General features: G+C 41.2%; 1 protein-coding gene across 20 annotated transcripts in view; it reads right to left on the reverse strand.

The window, feature by feature from the left end:
* Nucleotides 1–27541, reverse strand: part of NRCAM (neuronal cell adhesion molecule) — a 320798-nt gene that overhangs the window by 56746 nt on the left and 236511 nt on the right. For 15 of the 20 annotated variants that reach the window (XM_060304827.1, XM_030871144.2, XM_060304833.1 and 12 more), the window contains 7 exons: nucleotides 21850–21972; nucleotides 17005–17175; nucleotides 16429–16485; nucleotides 14511–14622; nucleotides 12266–12450; nucleotides 10032–10163; nucleotides 446–589 (listed from right to left, as the gene is read on the reverse strand). In XM_060304827.1, coding sequence (XP_060160810.1) covers nucleotides 446–589; nucleotides 10032–10163; nucleotides 12266–12450; nucleotides 14511–14622; nucleotides 16429–16485; nucleotides 17005–17175; nucleotides 21850–21972 — 924 coding nt within the window. The remainder of the gene's footprint in view (nucleotides 1–445; nucleotides 590–10031; nucleotides 10164–12265; nucleotides 12451–14510; nucleotides 14623–16428; nucleotides 16486–17004; nucleotides 17176–21849; nucleotides 21973–27541) is intronic. The other 5 variants (XM_060304837.1, XM_060304836.1, XM_060304830.1 and 2 more) reach the window with 1 other exon arrangement.

Below are 27541 nucleotides of genomic sequence, written 5' to 3' on the forward strand. Positions count from 1 at the left end.
AAATGTACATCGTGACTTAGGTCACGGCCAAACATTACGATTAATGACTCACTTTCAAAAATCAGAATCATGAAATTGTCATTCAACTTGTCAGTTTCTAAGGATGGAACAAGCAATCACATTCAGTTAGGAACAGCAGACCTATGCTGTTTTCCTTTTGAGGGGTTGGACACAATGTAACCGTCTATGAACAGAGCAGCCTCTTTGATTACCTCTACAATGAGGAATTTGCCATTGTCAAAACCATGTTATGAAAGAAAGTTAAGGCCAGACTGTAATTTCCTTTAGGGCAAGGTCTGTATCTTATCCATCTCTGTATATCCCTTACAGCTCCAAGTTCTGTGCCACTGCCTAGTAGATGCTTAATATATTTCTGCTGAATGAATGAAAAACAACAGTGGTCATTAATTTAATTTGTCATGTCTTTAATAAAGGGAGAGCTTACCCAGGACATTTACAAATGCGTTTGCCAGTAAATATCCATATTCGTTAGAGGCATTACACTGATACACCGCACTTGATCTTTCTTGAACGTTTGAAAAAATAATGGTATCGCCATCTATTTTTCTGCTGGGGTCATCAGGGGCAACTGTTTGGGTGTAAAAATAAAAAGTATATATTCATTCCTCTTTGCTTAAAAGATGTAAAGCTTGAACTCTAATTTACAGGAAGTGGAAGACTGATCTAGGTATATGCAGTAAGAAAGAGAAGACCAAGAACCCAATAGAAACCACAGTTTTCCTTCCTATAATTTAGTTATCACTTATCATCATGGGTATATGCTTGATAACCATTTAGTTTTAAATGGATTGATTCTTTTCAATATTATTTTGAGAGCCTCAGGGAAAAAAAGCAACACGTTAGGTGTAAACTGCAATACAAATTCAGAAAAACATTACCTTGTTCACGAAGAAATTATGGTTATTTTTGAGAAGGCAAATTATCAAGAGGAGACAGCAAAATCTACTCCAAAAATCGAGAAATCCTTTAGATCATCCAAACCTGTGTCTTTTAAGAGTCTCTTATTGAAACAGATTGATAAATAAATATGTAAGCAAGTATAGGGCTAATAATCAAATGTGAAAGTATGTATTTTCTTGTTTTGACAATTCCTGAGGCTGAAGTAGAAATAAATTATGTGAGATTTCCCTTAAAGGCAGCAGTTTCAGCTAAATCTCTCAAATACTTAAAAAAATGTGAAGACCAGGACTGATCCTTACTGAAGCAGAATGGAACAGGTTGGTAATATAATATATGAGAATTCAGTCCAAGGCATGCCCAACAATTTGGAAGTGCTGTGCTATTGGACAATATTTTCCTTTTTGTGAACACTAAATCTTAGGCTGTGACATTACATGGCTTTAAAAGTAAACTAAGGACTTCCCTGGTGGCGCCATGGTTGGGAATCCGCCTGCCAATGCGGGGACACGGGTTCGAGCCCCGTTCCAGGAAGATCCCACATGCTGCGGAGCGACTAAGCCCGTGCGCCACAACTACTGAGCCTGCGCTCTAGAGCCCGCAAGCCACAACTACCGAAGCCCATGCGCCTAGAGCCCGCGCTCAGCAACAGGAGAGGCCACCGCAATGAGAAGCCCGCGCACCACAACAAAGAGTAGCCCCTGCTCACTGCAACTAGAGAAAGCCTGCGTGCAGCAATGAAGATCCAACGCAGCCAAAAATAAATTTAAAAAAAAAAGTACACTGAAAGGGGTAGTGGGTGTCTGTCTCGGCATGCTGATCAAACTCAAATCTAAATAACAGCACCCATATATTCAGTATCCTGTGATAAATCATAATGGAAAAGAATATGAAAAAGAATGTATATATGTAAAACTGAATCACTTTGCTGTACAGAAGTTAACGCAACATGGTAAATCAACTATACTTCAATAAAGTAAATTAAAAAAATAAATAACAGCACCATTCCTTTTAAACTGCTCTTGCACCCTGAACCACTTAATAGCCTTTACTTTCATTCTAAACATGCTTTTTCCTTTTTTTTTTTAAAGATTTTTTTGATGTGGACTATTTTTAAAGTCTTTATTGAATTTGTTACAATATTGCTTTTTTTTTTTTTTTAATGTCTTGGTTTTTCAGCCACAAGGCATGTGGGATCTTAGCTCCCCCAACCAGGGATCGAACCCACATTCCCTGCATTGGCGAAGTCTTAAGCAGTGGACTGCCAGAGAAGTCCCCATTTTTCCTCTTTGATGGCAGGAAAAGGATGGGCACCTAAGACATATTTATCACTGCCTTTAGACTCCTTTATCACTTTAAAAAGCTTCAAATAGCGGGTTCGTCTGTGGTTTATTAATGAAAATAAATAATAAAAATAAATCAAACTATAGTTATTTATCCTTGTTTTATCACACATATTCAAAGTATCACGCCTACTTATACTGCATTAGCTTCTACTGATGTTGAACAAGTTACTCCAAACTTACTGGCTTAAAATCACACAAATTTACTATCACACAGTTCTGTATGTAGTTGTATGTCTGACACTCTGACCACAATCAGTAGCTAATTTAGGAAATCATCTTAGATGCTCCAACTAGTTCAACTAGTGATAGGTGAGCCAAGATGCTTTGAGTTGGCATTTTAGCTCACATCCGCTGTTTATGACTCTAATGATTTCAAAATGGCCTTAAGGAACATGTTCTTTCTAACCAGAAGAAAAATACAAGTTGCAATTCCTTTGACAGAGAATAGATTTCCTCAGTAAATGACAGCTGAGGACTGACACGCCACACTAGCCTAGGAAGTGGACTAGTGCTGCAGCCGGCAGCCAGGTACCCTGAGAATGTAGCATCCCTCAGGGCAGCCCGTGTTCCTTGTCCCACATCCCAAGTCTAGGACCATCGGGGGCCTTTCTGACACATAGTCTCAGCAATGTCTTTCCGCTATCTCAGCAAGGCGTGCTGGCACAGAGCAGCATTTCGGGAATCCCTTTCTCTGTCAGTTATTCTTAGCACATTTGGACCCAGCAGTTGAGCACTCAGTGCTGGGCCTCCTCAGGGGACTCCCAGTGCCCACGCCATGTCCATTCTGACTGTACCTCTGTGGAACCAGCAGGCAGTGGAGGGCCAGGAGTCCCTCCAAATTTCTTGAATACTAAGCTCTTCAAAATTACATCACCAGGGCTTCCCTGGTGGCGCAGTGGTTGAGAGTCCGCCTGCCGATGCAGGGGACGTGGGTTCGTGCCCCGGTCTGGGAAGATCTCACATGCCACAGAGCGTCTGGGCCCGTGAGCCATGGCCGCTGGGCCTGCGTGTCCGGAGCCTGTGCTCCGCAATGGGAGAGGCCACAGCAGTGAGAGGCCCGCGTACCACAAAGAAAACAAAAACAAAACAAAACAAACAAACAAAAAAATTATATCACCATGTGTTTAATGGGTATAGAGTTCTAGTTTTGCAAGATGAGAAAGTTCTGGAGATCTATTTCAAAATAGTGTGAATGTACTGTAACACTACTGAACGATATGCTTAAAAATGGTTAAGATGGTAAATTTTCTGTTATGCATGATTTTTTTTAAATTGAAGTATAGCTGATTTACACTGTTGTGCCAGTCTCTACTGTACAGCAAAGTGACTCAGTTTTACACATATATACATTCTTTTTTCAATAATCTGTTTTTATGTGTGTGTTAGTTTCTGTTGTACACCAAAGTGAATCAGCCATATGCATACATATGTCCCCATATCCCCTCCCTCTCGAGCCTCCCTCCCACCCTCCCTATCCCACCCCTCTAGGTCATCACAAAGCACCAAGCCAATCTCCCTGTGCTATGCGGCTGCTTCCCACTAGCTAACTACTTTACATTCCATTATCGTTTATCCAAGGAGATTGGATATAGTTCCCTGTGCTACACAGTAGAACCTGTTATGTGTTTTTTTTAACCACAATAAAAAGTTACCTCACCATGAACATGGAAGACTAGTTCAGTTCACAAAGCCAGTAGGACGATCTTCCCCTAGAAGGGATTCATCAAGCACAATATACACCATTTAAAAGAGCTTTTATGTAGCCCACGGTTGCATTTTTTTGTTTTGTTTTGCTATCAACTCTTTCCAGTGTTATTCTTTGCTTGCGAGGCATCTGAGTGTATCTGCCTTATTTCTGCTAAATGGTGCAGCCTCCAAATCTCTGGGGGAAGAGAAGACTTTTCTTCTCCATCTAGGCATTCTATCCCCTATAAGCGATGTCACTGAGCCCTTTCCTTTAAAAAAATATTATTAATTAATTAATTTATTTTTGGCTACATCGGGTCTTGGTTGCTGTGCACAGGCTTTCTCTAGTTGCGGTGAGCGGGGGCTACTCTTCATTGCAGCGCGGGCTTCTCACTGCGGTGGCTTCTCTTGTTGTGGAGCGGGTTCCTGCCCTGGTCCGGGAAGATCCCACGTGCCGCGGAGTGGCTGGGCCCGTGAGCCACGGCCGGTGAGCCTGTGCGTCCGGAGCCTGTGCTCCGCAACGGGAGAGGCCACAACAGTGAGAGGCCCACGTACTGCAAAAAAAAAAAAAAAAAAAAAATAGGTGGTTTTGGACAAATTCCGTATTTAATAAGTCTGTTTTTTGCTTCAAGGAAAGTTAAAAGTAACCTGGCCAGTCCTGGAGGGACAGAGCTTTGGAAGATACTGAGATTAGGTCCCAGGCTCTTTTTGAATGAATTCTTCCGGCTGTGTAAAACAGTAGGTGCCAGGTCTGAAATGCACAGTCACAAATCAGTAACACTGTATTTTGCTGGCAGTTCCCTGGTGGTCCAGTGGGTAGACTCTGCACTCCCAATGCAGGGGGCCGGGGTTCGATCCCTGTTCAGGGAACTAGACCTCGCATGCGTGCCATAACTAAAGACACAGACCTACTAGAGCATGGACTTGAGGATATGGGGAGGGGGAGGAGGAGGCTGTGACGAGGTGAGAGAGTGGCACGGACATACACACACTACCAAGCGTAAAGTGGATGGCTAGTGGGAAGCAGCCGCATAGCACAGGGAGATCAGCTCGGTGGTTTGTGACCACCCAGAGGGGTGGGATAGGGAGGGTGGGAGGGAGGGAGACGCAGGAGGGAAGAGATATGAGAATATGTGTATATGTATAACTGATTCACTTTGTTATAAAGCAGAAACTAACACACCATGGTAAAGCAATTATACTCCAATAAAGATGTTAATAAATAAATAAGAACCATCAACTACTAAAAAAAAAACTGAATTGTGAAGATCTGAGAATGTGCTACCACATGCAAGGAATTTGGAGGTTTGGTGTGAATATAATTAATGAAGATTTAAAAAAAAAAAAAAGATCCCGCATGCTGCAACTAAGACCCAGCACAGCCAAAATAAATAAATAAAATACATATTGAAAAAAACCACTGCATTTTGCTAACAGAACCCAAGTCTGACCCCTCCCCCTCCTGATCTAGCTTCTCCTTTTACAGTCCTCATGCGCTCTTGGCAGCCAGAGCCCGCAGAGGTGGGAGGAGAGAGTGGCAATGTCCTTAGGTGATTGCCCACAAGTCAGGAGCGGGGAGGCTGTGTATCTGGTACTGTGGTGCCCTGATAATGTCTCTGTTGTGTTGAAGCTGGCGGCAATGTCAGGCACCTGGTGGGGATGCTGCACGATGATACTGCAGAAGCACAGCTATTCCCTGTTCCTGCCCCTTGGCAACTGGTCCACCCAAGGTTTCTGCAGCCGCTTAAGTAGAGGGTGTCAGCAAGCCAGCCTGTGCTCCCAGCTAACTTCTGGGGTCTACTCTAGTCTCCCCTTGAATCCTCACCATGCCAATCCTGTGCCACTATAAATTTTGCTCTTTCCTGCTACCCCTGCCTCTCTGCCACCCTTCCTCCTTGCCCTGTCATTGCTGAATGCATCTGTGGGCTGCAAACTCAGCCCCAGTCTCTTGTTTCCAGAATGGTACCCAAACCTCAAAGGCAGTTCTGTTCAGAGGCATCCGAATTCATGGGCAGGGTGGACAGGGGAGAAGCACGAGGCTCTTCGAATTCTACCTACTAGGGGACAGTTTTCTTCTTCATTTACTCCTTTTCCTGGATCAAGAGAGGTACACACAGGGTGGGACAGGTAGCGTTCACTTGGAACGTAGCTGTTTAAGACTTAGTATCTACAAATGAACTTATCTATGAAACAGACTCACAGACATAGAAAACAGACTTGTGGTTGCCAAGGGAGACGGAGGTGTGGGGGAGGGAGGGATTGGGAGTTTGTGATTAGCAGATGCAAACTATTATATAGTGAATGGATAGACAACAGGGTCCTGCTGTATAACAAAGGGAACTATATTCAACATCCTATGATAAACCATAATGGAAAAGAATATGAAAAAGAATGTATATGTACAACTGAATCACTTTGCTGTACAACAGAAATTAACACAACAAAGAGACTTCCCTGGTGGCGCAGTGGTTAAGAATCCACCTGCCAACGCAGGGGACATGGGTTCAAGCCCTGGTCCAAGAAGATCCCACATGCCGCGGAGCAACTAAGCCCATGCACCACAACTATTGAGCCTGCACTCTAGAGCCCACGAGCCACAACTACTGAGCCCACGCACCACAGCTACTGAAGCCCACATGCCTAGAGCCAGTGCTCCACAACAAGAGAAGCCGCCGCAATGAGAAGCCTGCGCACCGCAACGGAGAGTAGCCCCCGCTCGCCGCAACTAGAGAAAGCCCGCGCGCAGCAACGAAGACCCAGCGCACCCAAAAGTAAAAAATATTAAAAAAAAAAGAAATTACCACAACATGGTAAATCAACTATACTTGAATACAATTTAAAACTTTTTTATATTAAACATTACAAAAATTTTTCATTAAAAATAAAAAAAAAAAGACAGTGGCTAGCCAAGAAGTCATTCAGCAGAAGTTGTAGGTGGACTATAGTGGCTGAGGGTGGGGATGGGTAACAGCGGTGGCCCTGCAGTACCATCGTGCAGACAGATGTGAGGGTCCCCCCCAGGCGCCTCAAGCCCAATGTCACCTTTCAGTTCTGAGATTCCGAACAGTAATCCATGCACTTTTAGCTTGGCTACCAGATGTGGAGAAAGACACCTTCCAGGGACACTTCTCATCACCTCGGTATAAATACACAGCACCTGCTCCCAGCACTGTGGGGCAGCCTGGCGGCCAGGGCCCCTGGCTTTGCTGCCAGGCTGCACGGTGTTTCTCTTGTTGCTCGTCCACCAGAATGACTGCTGTGAGGCACGCCAGAGGCCAAGGGGCCCTGGATCTGTAGGCACCGTGGAACTCTGATCCTACTCTGCTGAGCGTCCTGTTTTCCTTCCAGCGTGGACTTAACACATACTTTGGGGATGGAAGAAATGAACTGATTTGGAACCTGATTTGAAAGATTTTGTTCTGGACCCAATCAGATGATTCGCGGTTACAGCAGACAGCTTCCACTTGTCTCCAGGGACCGCTGTCCTGCACCCCCCGTCCCCAAAATGTAGGCTTTTCACTTTTGATCCTCCCCGCCGATATTTCACTTAAAGGGGAGTGTCTATGAGTATAATTTCAAAGCTGACTTTTTAAAGTCTAGTTGACTTACAATATGATATTAGTTTCAGGTGTAGAACATCGTGATTTGATATTCCATATAAAGTTATAAAATACTGGCTATAGTACCTGTGCTGAACATTACACCCTTGAATCTTATTTTACACCTAGAAGTTCAAAACTCATTACAGCTGCAGTTACAGGGTTCCCTGAGAGGCACCACCTGTGCCCGGTTTGGAAGGCTCACAAGCTGAGCCAATCAGGAGGAAAGATCAGCTTCCTTATTTTATCTCCCCTCGTCCTTGTGTCACTGACCCACCTACATCTCCATTTTCCCCTGCTTACGATTGCATGCTGGCTGCGGAGCTTGAGGATTTATCTTTCCAACGTTCCCTGGCTCCCTGGCTTTCCTGCTCAGAAATGATGGATGTCCCCTCCCACCTGTCAGTTTCCCTGACCTCAGGGGCGCATTTACCCTTCCATAAATTGGCACAGAGCCTCTGAGATGCAAAACACAGCGCCAACGTGCTGAGCACGCTCCAGCCTTTATTGCCATCCTGAACACATTCCTAAGAAAATCAGATACTCTACCAAAAAACTTATTTTTCAGTTCTGGGCTTTCTTCCACTTTTTCTCAGTTTTCACCTATTTGTCTCTAAGAGTGGCAACAGCTTCCCAATGCACAGTCCCAAAATACTCTCTGCAGTTTTTCGTGATCCTCATCCTAGTTAAAATTGGGAATGGAAATATCCAAACCCGATTTGCTGGCCTCCTTAGTGTCGGTGTTCTCCCAGGAACACATTTCCTTTTACGGTAAACACAGGCTGTCTGTTTCTGAGGATCCGATAAGGACTGTGTTGTGTGACACAGACTCCTAATAAACACTCATGGAACCGGGTCTCTCACCCCCTCTAGACCTGCAGTGGTAAGACCTTGATGGTGAGAAGAAGGGACGTGTCTCATTTAAAATCTGCCAGCAGCTTTCAGGTCCATCTTAGGGTGAAGACTTGCAGGAAAGCCAGTTTAATGGACCTTGTGGGTATGTAAAAGTGGAACCAATTTTTGATTCTGGCTTGGAGGCAAAATGTGGAGCTAAGCTGCTCTGCGTCATAATCCTAAAGGTTCTCTTTATTGGGGGTAAAGAATATCTTTGCAGATTATTATGCTACTGACTGGGAGAGTGAACCTGAGGCTCGGTTTGAAACAGAAACCGGTTTTCTCTCTCTCTCTCTCTCTCTCTCTCTGGGTCTAAGAGAAGGTCTGAACTTCAAGAAGGGGAAAATGTCCAAAAATTCACCTCTTAGTAGCAGCTGGTGGTAAGCGGGGCCAAGAAAAAGGAAAGGCAGTAGGCTCCCTGTGAATGGCCATGGGCCTAGGAATCCGGGAGCAGGAAGACGCATTATCCATTTTAAGTTTTCTTTGCTATAATTCCCTTATATTATGCTCAAGCCTTTAACCAAGTTTTGTAAAACTGGTCTTTGTTGTGATTTAGAAGATTGATGGAAAGCCTGTGGTCACACTTTGGGGAACTGTTCCTGGCAGCAGGGGGGCAGCCTGGACAAGCTGGCTGAGAGACAGCTGGAGTGGTCCAGGGAAGGTGGCAGAAGAGGTGACACTTGGCAGCTAGGACCATATAGGTATCGCTCAAGGATGATCTCAGCAATACGGAGGGAGGGAAAACTGGTCAAAGATGGAGCACCCGGCAGAGGACTGGGGTCAGAGGATGTGTTCTTCTTTGGGTATTAAATGGGATGGTGACCTTTCAAGACTGGAGAACGTGGGAACATCTGGGCTCTACTTAGGAATGAAAACCTCTTTACATTAAGACAGTTGTATTTCTTATTCTTGTCATATCCACTGTCTCTATTCCTAGCCTCCCCACCCATCCCCTCCGACTCCTGCGATGTTTCCACAAATCACTTGACATTTTGAACAAAGAAGATAATCTGAACTTTTCAGTGATGTTTATTTCTCACCCTGTCATTCTTCCTATGATCCATGTAAAAAACAGAGGAAATATTGCCAAGTTCCAACCAGCACATACCGTTATGTTAATAGCATAAATGGGACTTCACTGGTGGCGCAGTAGTTAAGAATCCGCCTGCCAATGCAGGGGACACGGGTTTGAGCCCTGGTCCGGGAAGATCCCACATGCCACAGAGCAACTAAGCCTGTGTGCCACAACTACTTAGCCCACGTGCCACAACTACTGAAGCCCACATGCCTAGAGCCCGTGCCTCGTAACAAAGAGAAGCCGCCACTTGCCACAACTAGAGAAAGGCTGCGCGCAGCAATGAAGACCCAACGCAGCCAAAAAAGAAAAAAAAATAGCTTAAACGATGCGTCATAATAAATTATATCTAAAGGCAGTAAAATTAAAATCTAAAGGTAATTTCGTGCCTCTGTTTAACTTATATATGGCTTCCTCCCTTAAGCCAAGTTATTTTATCACCATTTGTACCCTGTGGAGATGTCACTACGCTCCGAAAATATACTGCAATTGAAGCCACTCAAGGAAACTTACTTTCTATGGGGACTCCATTCAATAACCAGCTAATTCTGGGTTTGGGGTTGCCATTAGCTCTGCAGATCAGGGTTCCATCCTCTCCTGGGGACAGCACAAGATTTTGAGGTGCTATGATCCAGTACGGAGCCGCTTTGTGAGGAAAGGAAAAAAAACCCACAAAAAATTGAATCAAATAAGTTATTCTAGCAAACTGAACTATCTTAATAAAAAGAAGTATTTTGCAAAACATTTGTTAGTTTCAGTTTTTTTAGAGTGAATCGATTTATGCTTCAAAGAACACTTCAGATTTTCAGAAGAATGTTGAAGAAGACTCAGTGACATCTATGTATTATTTCTAGAGCCTTTTGATTCAAATATCGTCATCTTGTTTTACATTACGTTAATCAGACATCGAAGAGGTAACAGATTTCTCTAACGGTGTAGAGGAATTTACAGGTACAGATAGGGCTAAGAAACGTGAATTTAAAATCTGAGCCCTGTAGAATACATGCAATTATAAATCTGAGCCCTGTAGAATACATACAATTATAAAATTGGGAAGCAGTTTTTAAAGCTTTGCAGTTTTGGAAAGCTGCCAAGTTAGTATAGCGTGTTCTTAGAAGCCCTTCATCAGCTTTCTCTTACAAAACCACGGAACAGATACCAAAACAAGAAATTAACATTGGATACCATCAGCTCAACTACACACTGTATGAGGAGTTCCCCAATTTTTCCCCTAATGTCTTATTTCTGTCTCAGGACCCTGTCCTGGACACCACATTGCGTTTAATTGTCACATCTTCTTACTTAGTTTCCTCCGATCTGGAAGTTTCTTGCTCTTTCCTTGTTTTTCATGAACCCGAGACTTTTAAAGACAACTAGTCAGTTATTTTGTAGAACATCTTTTTTTTTTTTCTCTAAATAATCAAGAGCTTTTTGGTTATTTTTTGTAATAAGGAACATCCTCTTTTCATCATTCTCAGGACAGAAATGGAGAAAAGTGAATATATGTCAGTGTTAGTCATAAGGGTTACATATCAATGTTAATTACCAGCCCAACACTATAAGTTCTCCATCATCTCTCTTTTTCTCATGAAGAGTTTCTTCCTTGAACATCCTTCCAGACTTACAAAGGAGAACTAGTCAACTGAATTCTTTCAGGGATAAATCAAGCTTACTAAATTGATTAATCTTTGTATTTCTCCTAAGGTATGTTCTCTACTTCTTATCTGTAACTAAAATATTTTGTGAAACATTTTCAACATGCACTCATTCCTAGAGAATGTTTCTACCAGTGACTACTGAATTCTCCTACAGATCAATGGGAAGGTTTTAAGTGAACAAAAGCTCTTCCATCTAAGGTCAAATTTGGTGATTTCTGAGTGAAGAACTCCTGAATTTTTAGATTATAATCACCAACCAACCACCGCCATCAGTATCATCATAATGACTTCTTTTTATTAAAAAAAGGTTATACTCCATTTACAGTTATTATCAAATATTGGCTATATCTCCCGTGTTGTACAATAGATCCTTGTAGCTTATTTTAAACATCATAGTTTGTACCTCTTAACCCTCTACCCCTTTACTGCCTCTCCCCACTGGTAACCGCTGTTGTAGACGTCCATCATATCTGGGAGTACATGATACTGACATGGCTTATGAGTGGTTATATTAACCTTGATCACTTGGTTAGAGTGATGTCTGCCAGGTTTCTCCACTGTAAAGTTATGATTTTCCTGCTTTCCATGTTCTATTCGTTAGAAGCAAGCAAGTCCAGCCCTCACTCAAGGGGAGGACAGTTAAGCTCCATCTCCTTAAGGCACGAGGAGCAAAGAATTTGTGGACATATATTAAACCTGCCTCAGTAATTAATTTTTGGGGGGTGAGGGGAGAGGAAACACTTTGAGGCTATGCAAATATCCTGTTTCTCCTTAAAGTTCCGTCCCGTAATTTTAGCATTCATCACTAGCTCTTGCCTACAGCAGTTATAACTGTGGGATTCTAACTGTGATTTCCTATTTCCTTCATTCTTTCTACACTTATTAATTGGAATCCTCTACAAGGAAGATCCGAGGGAGTGAATTTTTAACCTGATTTAGATGCACTATAAATAGCAACGAGAAGAGATTCAAGGTGCCATGTATGTTGATATAAATTACATTATTATCGAATATAATCAAAGGCATTTGATTGAAGACTCAGGGATTCTCAATGGAGGCAAGAGCCATGTATTTTAGACAATGATATACCTTTAACTGTGACAGAAATGACATGATGGATGGCTCCTAGTGCATTTTTGGCTATACACTGGTAATTCCCAGAGTCTGCTTCTGTAACCTGAACAATCTGCAGAGTTTTCTTAAAGTTCCTATAAAATGTCCGGTTGATGGGGAGTGTTCCATCTTCTTTTATCCAGTAAATAATTGGGGTAGGCCTGATAAGATGAATAAACAATAACATTACAAGAAAAGAAGTTCACCTAGCTGCTTTTGAGGGTGATTTTCATGCGAGCTTGTCACAAACATAAAGATCAGAGATTTTACCTAGCACCACACTTTCCTGCGTCATGCTCAAAACCTTACACTTCAGTCTGTAAGTTACCATTTTCACACAAGCAGAACTGTCCTAATTTACGGCACACTGTGAACTTGGACTTCAGGGATCTGGTGAGAATGGCAGCAAGACTTACTTGACTGAAGGGACCTAATTATTTTCTTCAAAGTTCTGATCGGTGAGGCACTCTTGGAAAATTCTGCATGCAGAGACTAGAGGCACTCTTGGAAAATTCTGCATGAAGGGACTATGTCAATCAAAAGAATGACCATGAAATTAATGACACCGAGTTATCCTTTTTTTATCAGCTAGAGCTAAAAATGCCAGAGAAAGAGCTGATATACATATTTGTGCCATGAACTTTTCACACATTTCCATTTCAAATGGAAGCACCTCCCTATCTTATAACAGGCTATCTGATGAAGGGATTAGAGGAATCGTGCTCTTACTTTAGTTTCATTATTAGTGATATTTTAAAATACCAATTGACAGAAGCAGGCCCAACTCATGTGTTACTCATACCATTTCTCACCTATGTTTCTTATTAAATCATGAACTATAGAGGCAGATGAAAAGCCAGACATAGGCTTAGAGTTAAAAGGTCTGCTTCAAAATCCCAGCCTTATCCCTAAATTGCTTTCTGATCTTGGATCCCTGACCCTTTTGGGCCTCAGGTTTCTCTGTTGCCTTAAAGCGCAGAATGATGCTTGTTTTGATCTGGTGACTTGAGAAGGTTTTCATGAGGGTAAAATAAAAATCCATTCAATACATTTACTGAGACTAAATTATAGACCAAGCACCGAGTTGTGTGTTGGGAAGATAAAGATAAAAAACAGAATGGTCCACGCCCTCAGGAAGATCACAATGTATTTATCATTAGAAATGCAAGTGGAATTAATGGATTGTAGGATTTTTTTCATTTGTTTTGTCGAATAAAAATAATTGAACAGATATATTTGAGGAACTGAATTGTGAGTAGTGTGATTTCCCGACACGGCCAGCAGAAGCCTCCATGCGCCTCCGGAGGTAAAATTATTCCTGGAGGCCAATTCTGGGATTCTAGGAAGGAATGTGGACTTGGAGTCACCAGGCCAAAGACAGCACAGATCCTAACACGTGATCACAACATGTTTCCGAGATTCCAATCAATGTTTTCAGCAAATGTGCCTTATCAGTAGTACTTGCTCTGTGTCCGGCATAAGAGGGAACTACATAGAGAAGCTTGCCTTAAACATTTTCCTAATATGGGACTCCTGTCAAGGGCACATGTGTTCTGGGGGTGGCGTCAGTTTTGAGGTCTGCACAGATGAGACATCTGCAAAGAAGCTGGGCTGGTGACTGGTCACTAGGAAGCAGGGGTTGGGACAGTGTGCCAGGTAGGTTAGGTCCTGTGAGGCCATGTTTGCCTCTGCTGTTAGGAGAACAAGCCAGGGCGAGATTGCTAGAGGGATGTGAGAAACTCATGGTCAAGAGCTCCGTTGCCCTGCTCATAGCCAGCAGACCCAGAGCTGTGAACCCAGAGCCGAGCCGCCCAGCAGATGCACAAACAGGGTCAACTGAAATCAGTCAGATCTAGCCTGTTACAGCACAGCTGCCCTGCAGACCTGCAGACAAACGATCAGTGATAAACAGCTATGGGTTTTAAGGCACTAATTTTTGAGATGCTTTGTTAGACAACAGTAGCAAAATAATAACCTGAATTACATAATCAGAGCAGTCAGAAGGTGATTACTGATACTTATCTCAAAAGGAACACTATTAACAAAATATTTTAATAACATGAAATTTATATGGCCTGTTTTGGAAGGAATTATCACATTTTTCTTGATGCTTAATGGAATCAACATAAAACAATGACTCTTGTTATGATATTAACGCCTCTCTACCAATCTACTATGTTTACGTAAGAAGTGGACATCAAGACAGACAGAGTTAACTCACAGCCCTTCTGCAATGCACTCAAGTGAAAGGACATTTCCTCGTAATTCCTCTTTGCGGCTTGCATTGCCTTCTGGAGTTAAAAATGTTGGTGGCCTCTCTCTATGTGATTTAGCTGCAAATGAGAAAATCAATATGCATTCAGAGTTATGAACACGGATTTCTAGAAGCCCCGTTCACTGTCTAAGAACCTAATCCCTTTGCAAATCCATTTAGCATTTGATTGGGAAATCTGGTAAACAGACACACTCTTTGCCTTGCAAATAGCCATCACTCACTCAGCCGGAAGCAGAAAGTATTCTGGTTGCACCACAAGCACTAATAATAAGAACTTTTTTCCTCTTGTACATTTCCCTAATTTGGGTTAGGGTCCTATGAATTTCTGGTGAGTTGGCAAATTTTCAAAATGTAGACATAGAGAGGAAAATCATGTTATCAAACTATCCATCTCTTAAGATGAGTGTGCACGTCAAATGGAAAATGAGCTGTCTGGAAGATAAGGTGATGGAAGGGGTATTTTGCTTTACCCTAGGGACAACATTATAGTCAATTCCATTGACCAATCGTGAAGATAAATCGTGATGGACATCTAACATATCAAAACTGCAAAGTTTATGGAAAACAAAACAAAACACAACTAGAAAGTGACTGCAGAGGTATGGCAAATTGTGTGTCATAAATTAAGGGTGGACTTAAAGCAATTGAAATGGGTTTCCTCGACAAAAACGTAAAAAAAGGGCTCAAGTCAGAAATCTCAGGAAGATACCTACAGACTACCTTCATGTTTTATGTAGTCCTTGCCTCAATGTGGCCTTATCTCCTGATGGCCTCTCAGAAAAACTTAAAGTCGAAATCATACCGTCTTGAGGTTCTAAGAGCCCTTTACAGTGTTCAACACTTTAATGTATTATCTACTTGATGCTCATAAAAACTGAAAAGGTAACATATGAATTCTTCTCATTTCTCAGAAGAAAAGACTGAACACCAGAGAAGGTATTACTGGAGATAAATTAGAGTTTTCCTTAGATTTTACTGCTCTGAAATCACTTTGGGAATGATTTTGAGACCCATATTTTTCAGGAGGATTTTAACATAAAATAAAATAAGGTAAGATAAAATAAAATAAAATAAAATAAGGCAGGAGTTGTGATCTGTTTACTCTGGTCATTGATAGTACCTTAATGTTTTTTACTTCATATCTCAAAGGTAAAAAATTAATACAGCAGAAATTCTGCCTTATAGATAATTAAGAGGACCCCATATCCAGAACCCATAATTTTCAGGTATAGACTCTATACCTGAGAGCCATATTTCCGTTAAGGAAATCAAATTCTTTTCTTTTTAAAAGAATGAAGTTAAATCCTCTATTTTTAAAAAGATTACTTCCACTGAAGACAGTCACTCGATTTTAAACAAAACTAAGAGAAATACTATTGCTAATTATATGACGTTGATAAGGTCATGTGAAAACAGATGGAAATACGATGATTTACTATCAAAATCCACTTAATATTAATTGCAGAAAGTTTACTAAGACTTTGACGTTAGTATTTTAGCAAGTTAACGCACCTTGCCAACTCTTATTTAATTCATGAGAAAAGCTTATGAGCCAGACAAAATATGAAAAATGTAATTCTGAACATACACGAAAGATTTTTTTTCCAAATCTCGTGGAATGGTTCTTTACATGAAAACAGTTATAGTAACTTTCATTATTATACATACAACATGGAACACGTTTTAGTGACATGTTTGAAAGCTCAGAGCTAAACTTCATATGAAACATACATTGATTTTAGTGGTATTAAACATGGAACTAGGAATTTCATAAAGAAATAAGGTTAAACAGCCATGGAGGTGAAGTTAGTGAACTAAATTCTACAATGAAGGAGACATATCAGTTACAATCACCATAACTCACCACCATAAAACTCAGTGTCACTCAAATTAGCAGCTATAGTGTCATTCAATTCATCCACTGAAATAAACAGAATATTATGAAGAATGCAAAAAGTAGGGGGCAGGGGATTGTAAAAAAAAGTATTGGGCAACAAAAGCAAACATATATACCTATGCTGACCGAGTACCATCCCTACCAAGTAAAAACAGTGCTTTACATTGTATAGAACTATTTCATTAATTCACTCAGCCACCCCCCAACCAGTAATATGTGAATATATAACCGAAGCAGCAGGACTCCCAATTAAAGGCATCATGGAGCATAAAGCACTCACAAATGCTCAGAACACTAAGTAGATTCGGGAAGTTACCATGGCAACAGTAATGGTATGACAGCAAAAACTGTAAAATACAGTATTTAAGGTAGGCAAGCTCCTTATAATATTGATACATATGCCAACACTTTAGCGACTATTCACAGGTACTTTCCTGATCAGTGAACCTGTTTACTTCAAAGCTAGTAGGATTTAATAATTCATACATTTGCACACATTTGTAAACATCATGGCAAGAGAGTTTCTGGAAACTGAACTCTTACCTGAAATCACCTTCACAGAAATAGGTTGCTTCTGCTGTATGGTTTGCGTGTGATTAAATCGTGCGTAACAGATGTAGTCTTCCCGGGTATCCTCTGGGAGCACATTGGAAAAATAAAGGTCTCCATTCAGACCCTGGGAAACTCTCTCACTCTGTGGAAGTCTTTGAAAGGCTGGAGAAAGGCGGAGAGACATCTAGATCATTCCATCACAAAGTAGCCACTTTCCAAATTAGTGAGATAAATGTATCTACTAATAACTAGTTCTGTGAACTTCACTTGAATGTTTTTTTTTTCTCTAAAAAGATCTTTGAGTAAAAGCAAATAACTGTAAAAAAAAAAAAAAAAAGACACATGTATTAAAACTCCAATTGTACCTGCCAGACCCTCATTTCTCTGGAGTGGGTGTAGAGGTGAGATTAGAGTTGTCCAGTGAAGGGTTTCATGAGGCAAGCATAAACCAAAAAATGTTTTACAGAGTTTGCATGACTTTTCCTAACATTTAAGTTAATCCCTAATTGTTAATCATAGATACACACGTATCTCAGAAAGTGCATTATGGAAGCTTGTAAGGATGTTAACACGGGTTGCATCTATTGCAGTACATACACAGTCAGACACCTTATACTGTGACAGCACCTAACTGTGATGAACTAGGTCCTGGGCAAGGTGTCAGGTGGACCCGGTTCCCTGCCCTGAGCTTGGGATCTAACTGGAGAATCAGGCAGCAAACAGGCAATTAACAACAGGGTGTAATGCTGCAGACGTGCCACTCAGAGGCCCCCCACACCCAGCCTCCCTCACCTCCTCTACTTTTTCTTTTTAGTGTTACCTATCACCTTCTAACAGACAATGTACTTTACCTGTCATGCGTATGGCTTATAGCCCGTCTCCCCGCACTAGAATTTAAGTTCCAGAAGGACGGAGACCGTCATCTGCTTTGTCTACTGTTGTAGCCCTAAAAATGCACCTGGCCCCTCACAGAGGCTCCAAAGTGAAATGAATAACCATCAGCATTCTGACTTTCCAGTTTCACATTTAACAACCGACTTCTCCTCAGGCCCAAGGAACAGTCTAGCCTCAGGCGTGGAGGGGGGATTTTCTAAGGCGATGAGGAACTCAGGGAGATGGGACCAATGATCTATGTGTGAACTGACACTTGGCTGGCTAGCATGACTCAGGAAGCATCTGACTCAGTTCACTGGGAGAGTTCTTCAGCTCTGAAGTGAGAGAACCAGGAAAAATTGTACCTCCTAGTTGCCTGGGGCCAGGTGTCATGTCTCCTGGAGGATTTCTCCAGTCTGAGTCAAGCAGATATGCTCCTACAGCAGCAGGTGCCCTATCTAAAATGTCAAGAAATGCAAAATTATGGGGAAAAGCCTGCAGCTCCCTTGGGCAGGAAAAGGTAGGGAAATGTGGAGCCAGACCTTGAAAGGATGCTGGTTAGCCATGTTAGTCAAGTTCTAGGTCAAGACGGGGGTTTGGATGGTGGTTGTAAATTCATGGTTTGAAGCCATTAACCAGGGAAAAGGTTGTTTTAAAAAATAACTCCGAAAAATAATGTACATTTATTTCATGAATACAAAGAGCTAAAGATAGGGACACATTTCTTCTCTTCCATTTCTCCTGCTGTATTTTATTATGGACCGGTGTTGGGAGATCAAATGAAAGGGAATGCCATTTTATGAGGATGGTAGCACTTTGCCCAAGGAGTTCCTTGGCATTACATTGGGGACAAAAATGTATGCAGATAGGAATACCATGATAAGGTCATCTTCCCAGAAGAATGCTACACAGATCTGAATTTTTTCTCATATCCAGATGAAATTTCACTTGAAAGGTCCAGACGCTTTGCCTACAGCCTAAAATGTATGTAAATGACATGGCCAGCAGTGCAATGTGAAAAAAATAAGTTACATATTCAGATGATTCTGAGACTCTACATGTATATGCCTCTTTATTAAGTGGAAAAGTCATCAATTCTGAGTAAGAACCAATAACCAAATATTGGGTCTCATTTTGCCAGTACATTTTGATACTGTTATCCTCGACCACGTAACCCACTCATTTCCATTTGATTTGTTACTTATTCTTCCAAAATCTGTAAAAGCTGTTACGTGATCATAGGAAAAATATCTTCGCCCATTTATTCATTTATATATTGATTTTCCATTTCTTTGTGATACTTTCTCTGAGTGCTTTGATACAGAACAGTCAAAACTGGAAATGAAATGTGAGAGCTGAACTTTATCTTCAGTAATGTGCACAGCTGGTGATTTCAAAGGAAATCATGTCACTGAGAACAGAATGTATTCCCTACACATATTTTGCAACCATTCCCACCATTCTACCCAAAGGACTCTTGTCAAGGTCAACAGCGACCACCGTGTTGCCAAATGTAATACTCATTTCTCAGTCAGATTGGAAATTGATCTCTCAGCAGTATTTGAACCGGCTGATATTCTGTCTTCCTGACACTTTTTCTTCCCCTCGTCCCGGGGACACCCTCTCTTTTTGTTTTCTTCTTACCTAAGTGACTGCTTCTTCTCATCTACTTTCCTTTGCTCCCTAAGTTCTTGGCCCCTGGAGGCTCCTGGTCTCAGTCCCCAGGCTTTGCTCTTCACCACCTGCACTCCCTCCCTTCATCCTCCCCTCCAGTCCCCGGCTCTACAGAACATCTCTGCAGCACTAACATTCACACATTGTCGGCAAGAGCCCTGAGTCTTCCTTGGATTCATGTAGCTGTAGCTCTGATTCCTGCTGGAGACCCCCACAAGGATGCCTCACAAGCCTCTCATCCCAAACCCTGGTTCCTAGTCTCCCGGCAGAACCTCCACAAGGATGCCTCACAAACCTCTCATCCCAAACCCTGGTGCCTAGTCTCCCGGCAGAACCTCCACAAGGATGCCTCACAAGCCTCTCATCCCAAACCCTGGTCCCTAGTCTCCAACGTAACATGCTAAGGGGAGGTGTGGAAGGATGGGAGAGCAGAGCAACAAACAATTCCCTAAGGATAGGGATGGGGTGAACAGATGTTAAACTGCCTAATGAATGACTTCAATTCTCTGTGCCTCAGTTTCCTCATCTAAAAAGTGGTAAGAGTCTAGGCTTCTCTGGTGGCGCAGTGGTTGAGAGTCCGCCTGCCGATGCGGGGGACACGAGTTCGTGCCCCGCTCCGGGAAGATCCCACATGCCACGGAGCGGCTGGGCCCGTGAGCCATGGCCGCTGAGCCTGCGCGTCCGGAGCCTGTGCTCCGCAACGGGAGAGGCCACAACAGTGAGAGGCCCACGTACCGCAAAAAAAAAAAAAAAAAAAGTGGTAAGAGTCATCCGAAATGCTTCCTGGGACTGCTGTAGAAAATGGATGAGATAACTTATGTAAAGTCTTTAGCAAAGGGACAGGCACTTAGTAAATGTCCAATCGATATTAGCTGTTGTTACTACTATATATAAAATAGATAATCAATAAGCATCTACTGTATGGTGCAGGGAACTGTGCTCAATATTCTGTAATAACCTATATGGGAAAAGAATCTGAAAAAGAATGGATATATGTATATGTATAACTGAATCACTTTTGCTGTACACCTGAAACTAACACAGCATTGTGAAACAACTGTACTCCAATATAAAGTAAAAAATTAAATTAAAAGAAAATTAGCTGTTGTTGGGGATAAAAGAACGAAACTGAAAGAAGAGACATAACACATCCTGAACAGCTTGATTTCCTTCCCTTGATGGGCTTCTGGTGTTTCAGGAAATGGCAATTCCATTTTACTAGTTGTTCAGTCTTAGACTTTGGAGTTACCTTTGATTAGACTTTGGGGTTACCTTTGATTCCTCTGTCTCATGCCTCCACCCTGACCCCGATAAATCCTGGAGGATCTACCTTCAAATTATATCTGGAATCTGACCATTTCTTCCTTCCTCCCTCCCTGCCTCCCTTCCTTTCTTTCTTTTTTTTTTTTAATGGCCTCATGGCACGTGGGATCTTAGTTCCCTGACCAGAGGTCAAAGCCACGCCCCCTGCATTGGAAGTGTGCAATCTTAACCACTGGACCACCAGGGAAGTCCCTGGAATCTGACCATTTCTTACTTACTTGACTGCCACTACCCAAGTCCGAGTCCCCGTCAACTCTTGCCCAGATCACAGCACTGGCCTCCTAACAGAACGCCCTTCTCCCCCTTTCGTCCTCTCTGTTCTCCACACATGAACCAAAGTGAGGCTCTTACTATTTGTTTTGATTCAGGTGAAGCCACTCCTTCAATGTCTCCCTACTTCACTGAAAGCAAAAGCCAAAGCCCTTCGCACTGGAGCCCCTGGACTTTCTTGACCTTTTCTCTCACTGTCGCCCTTGGGTCAGTCAGCCCGGGCACACTGGCCTCCCTGCTGATTTTACACACACCAGGGATGCTCCTGCCCTTGGGGCTTAAACTGGTTTTTCTCTTTCCACCCAGATATTTAAGGGCCTGCTTGCTCTTTCACTCCTGTAAGTTTCTGCTCAAAACTCTGCTTATTTTTCTTCACAGCACTTACTGCCAACTGACACATGTTTTCTAAATGCATTTATTCTCCGCTTCCTTCTCTCCCCGCTTTTATTCCCATTGCATAGAATATAAATTCAGTGAGAGCAGGACCTTTGTTTGGTTTATTCAGAGAGGTGCCTGGTACATAGTAGGTGCTCAATAAAATAAAGTGACTGAATGAAAGGATATGTGATTTATTTTCCTGAGAATCTCTAAGACATTTTATAAACATCTTATGAATCACAAGAGGTAATAATTGATTGGGACAGCCAATAATCATAAGACTCTTGAAGAAAGAAAGTTCTTATTTTTAAAACTTACAATTATCCATCCAGAATATTATAGGTGGTGGTAACCCAACTGGGGGTCTGCAGGGCAGTACCAAAGACTGGCCATTTCTAAGTGTTATTCGTTCAAGTTTTTCTTTGGTCCACAACGGTGACCCTAATGAAATAAAACAATAACTTCTAAGTTATTTCTGCATTGGAAAATAAAAAGAGCACTAGAAAGAAATATAAACCAAACTTTTGGAGAAATAGTAACTCGAAATTTATATACATTAACGACAAAAAAAATTTTAAATACGGTGTTAAAAAATGACATTAGTAGTATGAATTCTGAGTCAGCAATTCCATGTCTAAGAATTTATATTAAATAAATCCTTAAGAAGATACAAACTAATTTTTCCACAAGCGTGCCCTTCATGAAAGAATGAAAAACATTTCTATGTCAAAAGATTTGTTAAAACAAATAACTGTACATGTACACCTTTGAATATCATACAGTGTTAGACATTGTATACTTATTTATAGGATTAATATAAAATATACATGATATCTAGATAAGGCAGAAACGGTTATAAAATAGTACTTCAGAATGAGCTTGTTTTCGACATGTACATACATATATGCCTGGGTAAAAATAGAAAGAATAGTAATTTCCTTGAATGAAAGGATTTGCGAGTAATTTTGAACTTTCTTTTTTGTTCATTTGTAATTGGTTTATTCTATAATGCACACATATTATATACATAATAAACATTTTAAAAAATGACAAGAACTTCAAATGGTTGCTGTCCTTTAAATACATGCTCTTGGGTTGTTGAGAGCATGTGGGTACTGACTATTGCAAAAAGAGCCACAATAATATCAAGATAGTGAGGTCACTCTATTTCCAGTGAAATTTTGAAATAAAAATGTTTAAAGAAATGCATGCATCCCAATGTTCACAGCAGCATTATTTACAATAGCCAAGACATAGAAGCAACAACCTAAGTGTCCATCGGGCAGATGCATGGATAAAGAAGATGTGGTACATATATACAATGGAAAATATTACCCAGCCATAAAAAAGAATGAAATTTTGCCATCTGCAGCAACATGGATGGACTTGGACGGCATATGATAAGTGAAATAAGTTTCTGTACAGAGAAAGACAAATACTGTATGATATCACTTATATGTGGAATCTAAAAAATACAACAAACTAGTGAATATAACAAAAAAGCAGCAGACTCACAGATACTAGTAGTTACCAGTGGGGAGAGGGATGGGGGAAGGGCAGTATAGGGGTAGGGAGTCAAGAACTACAAACTCTTATGTATAAAATAAGCTACAAGGATAGGCCCCAGTGTGGCTTCCGTGCCATCCATCTCGCGGTTGCTGCCGTAGGAGAGCTTGGCGGTGGCCCAGGCCACACATGCCCGCAGGCCCCCACTTGTCTCCTGTGGCAGCCTCCATGCAGTCACCCAGGCCCAGCCAGCTTGCCGGGGCTCTCAGTCTGCCCGTTCTCTAGTCACCGCTTACTTCGGGGTCCAGCAGATGCCGGAGACCAGGGAGACCTCGTGGAGGACCTCGCAGGGGCCGCTAGCTGCCTCCTGAGCCCACCGGGTCTTCAGAGACTCTCCGGAGAAGCTGTGTGGCTGACAGGATCTTGGTGCTCCAGCAGGGTGTCAGGCCTGTGCCTCTGAGGTGGGAGAGCCGAGTTCAGGACATTAGTCCACCAGAGACTTCCCGGCTCCACGTAATATCAGATGGCGAAAGCTCTCCCGGAGATCTCCATCTCAACGTTAAGACCCAGCTCCATTCAACAACCAGCAAGTTACAGTGCTGGACACCCTATGCCAAACAACTAGCCAGACAGGAATACAACCCCACCCATTAGGAGAGAGGCTGCCTAAAATCATAATAAGGTCAAAGACACCCTAAAACACACCACTGGATGCAGTCGTGCCTGACAGAAAGACAAGATCCAGCCTCATCCAACAGAACACCGGCACCAGTCCCCTCCACCAGGAAGCCCACACAACCCACTGAACCAACCTTAGCCACTGGGGGCAGACACCAAAACCAACAGGAACTACGAACCTGCAACCAGCGAAAAGGAGACCCCCAATACAGTAAGTTAAGCAAAATGAGAAGACAGAGAGACACACAGCAGATGAAGAAGCAAGGAAGAAACCCACCAGACCAAACAAAGGAAGAGGAAATAGGCAGTCGACATGAAAAAGAATTCAGAGTAATGACAGTAAAGATGATCCAAAATCTTGGAAATAGAATAGAGAAAATACAAGAAATGTTTAACAAGGACCTAGAAGAACTAAGAGCAAACAAACAATGATGAACAACACAATAAATGAAATTAAAAATTCTCTAGATGGGTTCAATAGCAGAATAACTGAGGCAGAAGAACGGATAAGTGACCTGGAAGATAAAATAGTGGAAATAACCACTGCAGAGCAGAATAAAGAGAAAAGAATGAAAAGAATTGAGAACAGTCTTAGAGACCTCTGGGAAAACATTAAACCCAGCACCATTCGAATTATAGGGGTCCAAGAAGAAGAAGAGAAAAAGAAAGGGACTGAGAAAAGATTTGAAGAGATTAAAGTTGAAAACTTCCCTAATATGGGAAAGGAAATAGTCATTCAAGTCTAGGAAGTGCAGAGTCCCATACAGGATAAATCCAAGAAGAAACACGCCAAGGCACATATTAATCAAACTCTCAAAAATTAAATACAAAGAAAAAATATTAAAAGCAACAAGGGAAAAACAACTAATAACATACAAGGGAAGCCCGATAAGGTTAACAGCTGATCTTTCAGCAGAAACTCTTTAAGCCAGAAGGGAGTGGCAAGACATATTTAAAGTGATGGAAGGGAAAAAACTACAACCAAGATTACTCTACCCAGCAAGGATCTCATTCAGATTTGATGGAGAAATTAAAACCTTTACAGACAAGCAAAAGCTAAGAGAATTCAGCACCACCAAACCAGCTTTACAACAAATGCTAAAGGAACTTCTCTAGGCAGGAAATACAAGAGAAGGAAGAGACCTACAATAACAAACGCCAAACAATTAACAAAATGGTAATAGGAACATACATATCGATAATTACCTTAAATGTAAATGGATTAAATGCTCCAACCAAAAGACATAGACTAGCTGAATGGATACAAAAACAAGACCCATATATATGCTGTCTACAAGAGACCCACTTCAGACCTAGGGACACATACAGACTGAAAGTGAGGAGATGGAAAAAGATATTCCACGCAAATGGAAATCAAAAGAAAGCTGGAGCAGCAATTCTCGTATCAGACAAACTAGACTTAAAAATAAAGACTATTATAAGAGACAAAGAATGACACTACATAATGATCATGGGATCAATCCAAGAAGAAGATGTAACAATTGTAAATATTTATGTACCCAACATAGGAGCACCTCAATACATAAGGGAAATGCTAACAGCCATAAAAGGGGAAATTGACAGTAATACAATCATAGTAGGGGACTTTAACAACCCACTTTCACCTTGGCCAGATCATCCAAAATGAAAATAAATAAGGAAACACAAGCTTTAAATGATACATTAAATAAGATGGACTTAATTGATATTTATAGGACATTCCATCCAAAAACAACAGAATGCACTTTCTTCTCAAGTGGTCATGGAACATTCTCCAGGATAGATCATATCTTAAGTCACAAATCAAGTCTTGGTAAATTTAAGAAAATTGAAATCGTACCAACTATCCTTTCCGACCACAATGCTATGAGACTAGATATCAACTACAGGAAAAAAATCTGTAAAAAATACAACCACATGGAGGCTAAACAATACACTACTTAATAACCAAGAGATCACTGAAGAAATAAAAGAGGAAATCAAAAAATACCTAGAAACAAATGACAATGAAAACATGACAACCCAAAACCTATGGGATGCAGTAAAAGCAATTCTAAGAGGGAAGTTTATAGCAATACAATCCTACCTCAAGAAACAAGAAGCATCTCAAATAAACAACCTAAACTTACACCTAAAGCAATTAGAGAAAGAAGAACAAAAATACCCCAAAGTTAGCACAAGGAAAGAAATCATAAAGGTCAGATCAGAAATAAATGAAAAAGAAATGAAGGAAATGATAGCAAAGATCAATAAAACTAAAAGCTGGCTGTTTGAGAAGATAAACAAAATTGATAAACCATTAGCCAGACTCATCAAGAAAAAAAGGGAGAAGACTCAAATCAATAGAATTAGAAATGAAAAAGGAGAAGTAACAACTGACACTGTAGAAATACAAAGGATCATGAGAGATTACTATAAACAACTCTAGGCCAATAAAATGGACAACCTGGAAGAAATGGACAAATTCTTAGAAAAGCACAACCTTCCAGGACTGAACCAGGAAGAAATAGAAAATACAAACAGACGAATCACATGCACTGAAATTGACACTGTGATTTAAAATCTTCTAACAAACAAAAGCCCAGGACCAGATGGCTTCACAGGCGAATACTATCAAACATTTAGAGAAGAACTAACACCTATCCTTCTCAAACTCTTCCAAAATATAGCAGAGGGAGGAACACTGCCAAACTCATTCTACGAGGCCACCATCACCCTGATACCAAAACCAGAAAAGACACTACAAAAAAAGAAAACTAAAGGCCAATATCACTAATGAACATAGATGCAAAGATCCTCAACAAAATACTAGCAAACAGAATCCAACAGCACATTAAAAGGATCATACACCACGATCATGTGGAGTTTATCCCAGGAATGCAAGGATTCTTCAATATATGCAAATCAATCAATGTAATAAACCATATTAACAAATTGAAGGAGAAAAACCATATGATCATCTCAATAGATGCAGAAAAAGCTTTTGACAAATTTCATCACCCGTGTATGATAAAAACCCTCCAGTAAGTAGGCATAGAGGGAACTTACCTCAACATAATAAAGGCCATATATGACAAACCCACAGCCAGCATCATTCTCAATGATGAAAAACTGAAACCATTTCCTCTAAGATCAGGAACAAGACAATTTTGTCCGCTCTCACCACTATTATTCAACGTTTTGGAACTTTTAGCCACAACAATCAGAAAAGAAAAAGAAATAAAAGGAATCCAAATCAGAAAAGAAGAAGTAAAGCTGTCACTGTTTGCAGATGACATGATTCTATATACAGAGAATCCTAAAGAGGCTACCAGAAAACTACTAGAGCTAATCAATAAATTTGGTAAAGTAGCAGGATACAAAGTTAACATACAGAAACCTCTAGCATTCCTATACACTAATGATGAAAAATCTGAAAGAGAAATTAAGGAAACACTCCCATTTACCACTGCAACAAAAAGAATAAAATACCTAGGAATAAACCTACCTAAGGAGGTAAAAGACCTATACTCAGACACTGATGAAAGAAATCAAAGATGACACAAACAGATGGAGAGATATACCATGTTCTTGGATTGGAAGAATCAATATTGTGAAAATGACTCCACTACCCAAAGCAATCTACAGATTCAATGCAATCCCTATCAAACTACCAATGGCATTTTCCACAGAACTAGAACAAAAAAATCTCACAATTTGTATGGAAAGACCCCGAATAGCCAAAGCAATTTGAGAAAGAAAAATGGAGCTGGTGGAATCAGGCTACCTGACTTCAGACTGTATTACAGTACAGTAATACAGTAATCCAAACAGTATGGTACTGGCA

Source organism: Globicephala melas, chromosome 9, assembly GCF_963455315.2.
Source record: "Globicephala melas chromosome 9, mGloMel1.2, whole genome shotgun sequence".
Classification (NCBI taxonomy): domain Eukaryota; kingdom Metazoa; phylum Chordata; class Mammalia; order Artiodactyla; family Delphinidae; genus Globicephala; species Globicephala melas.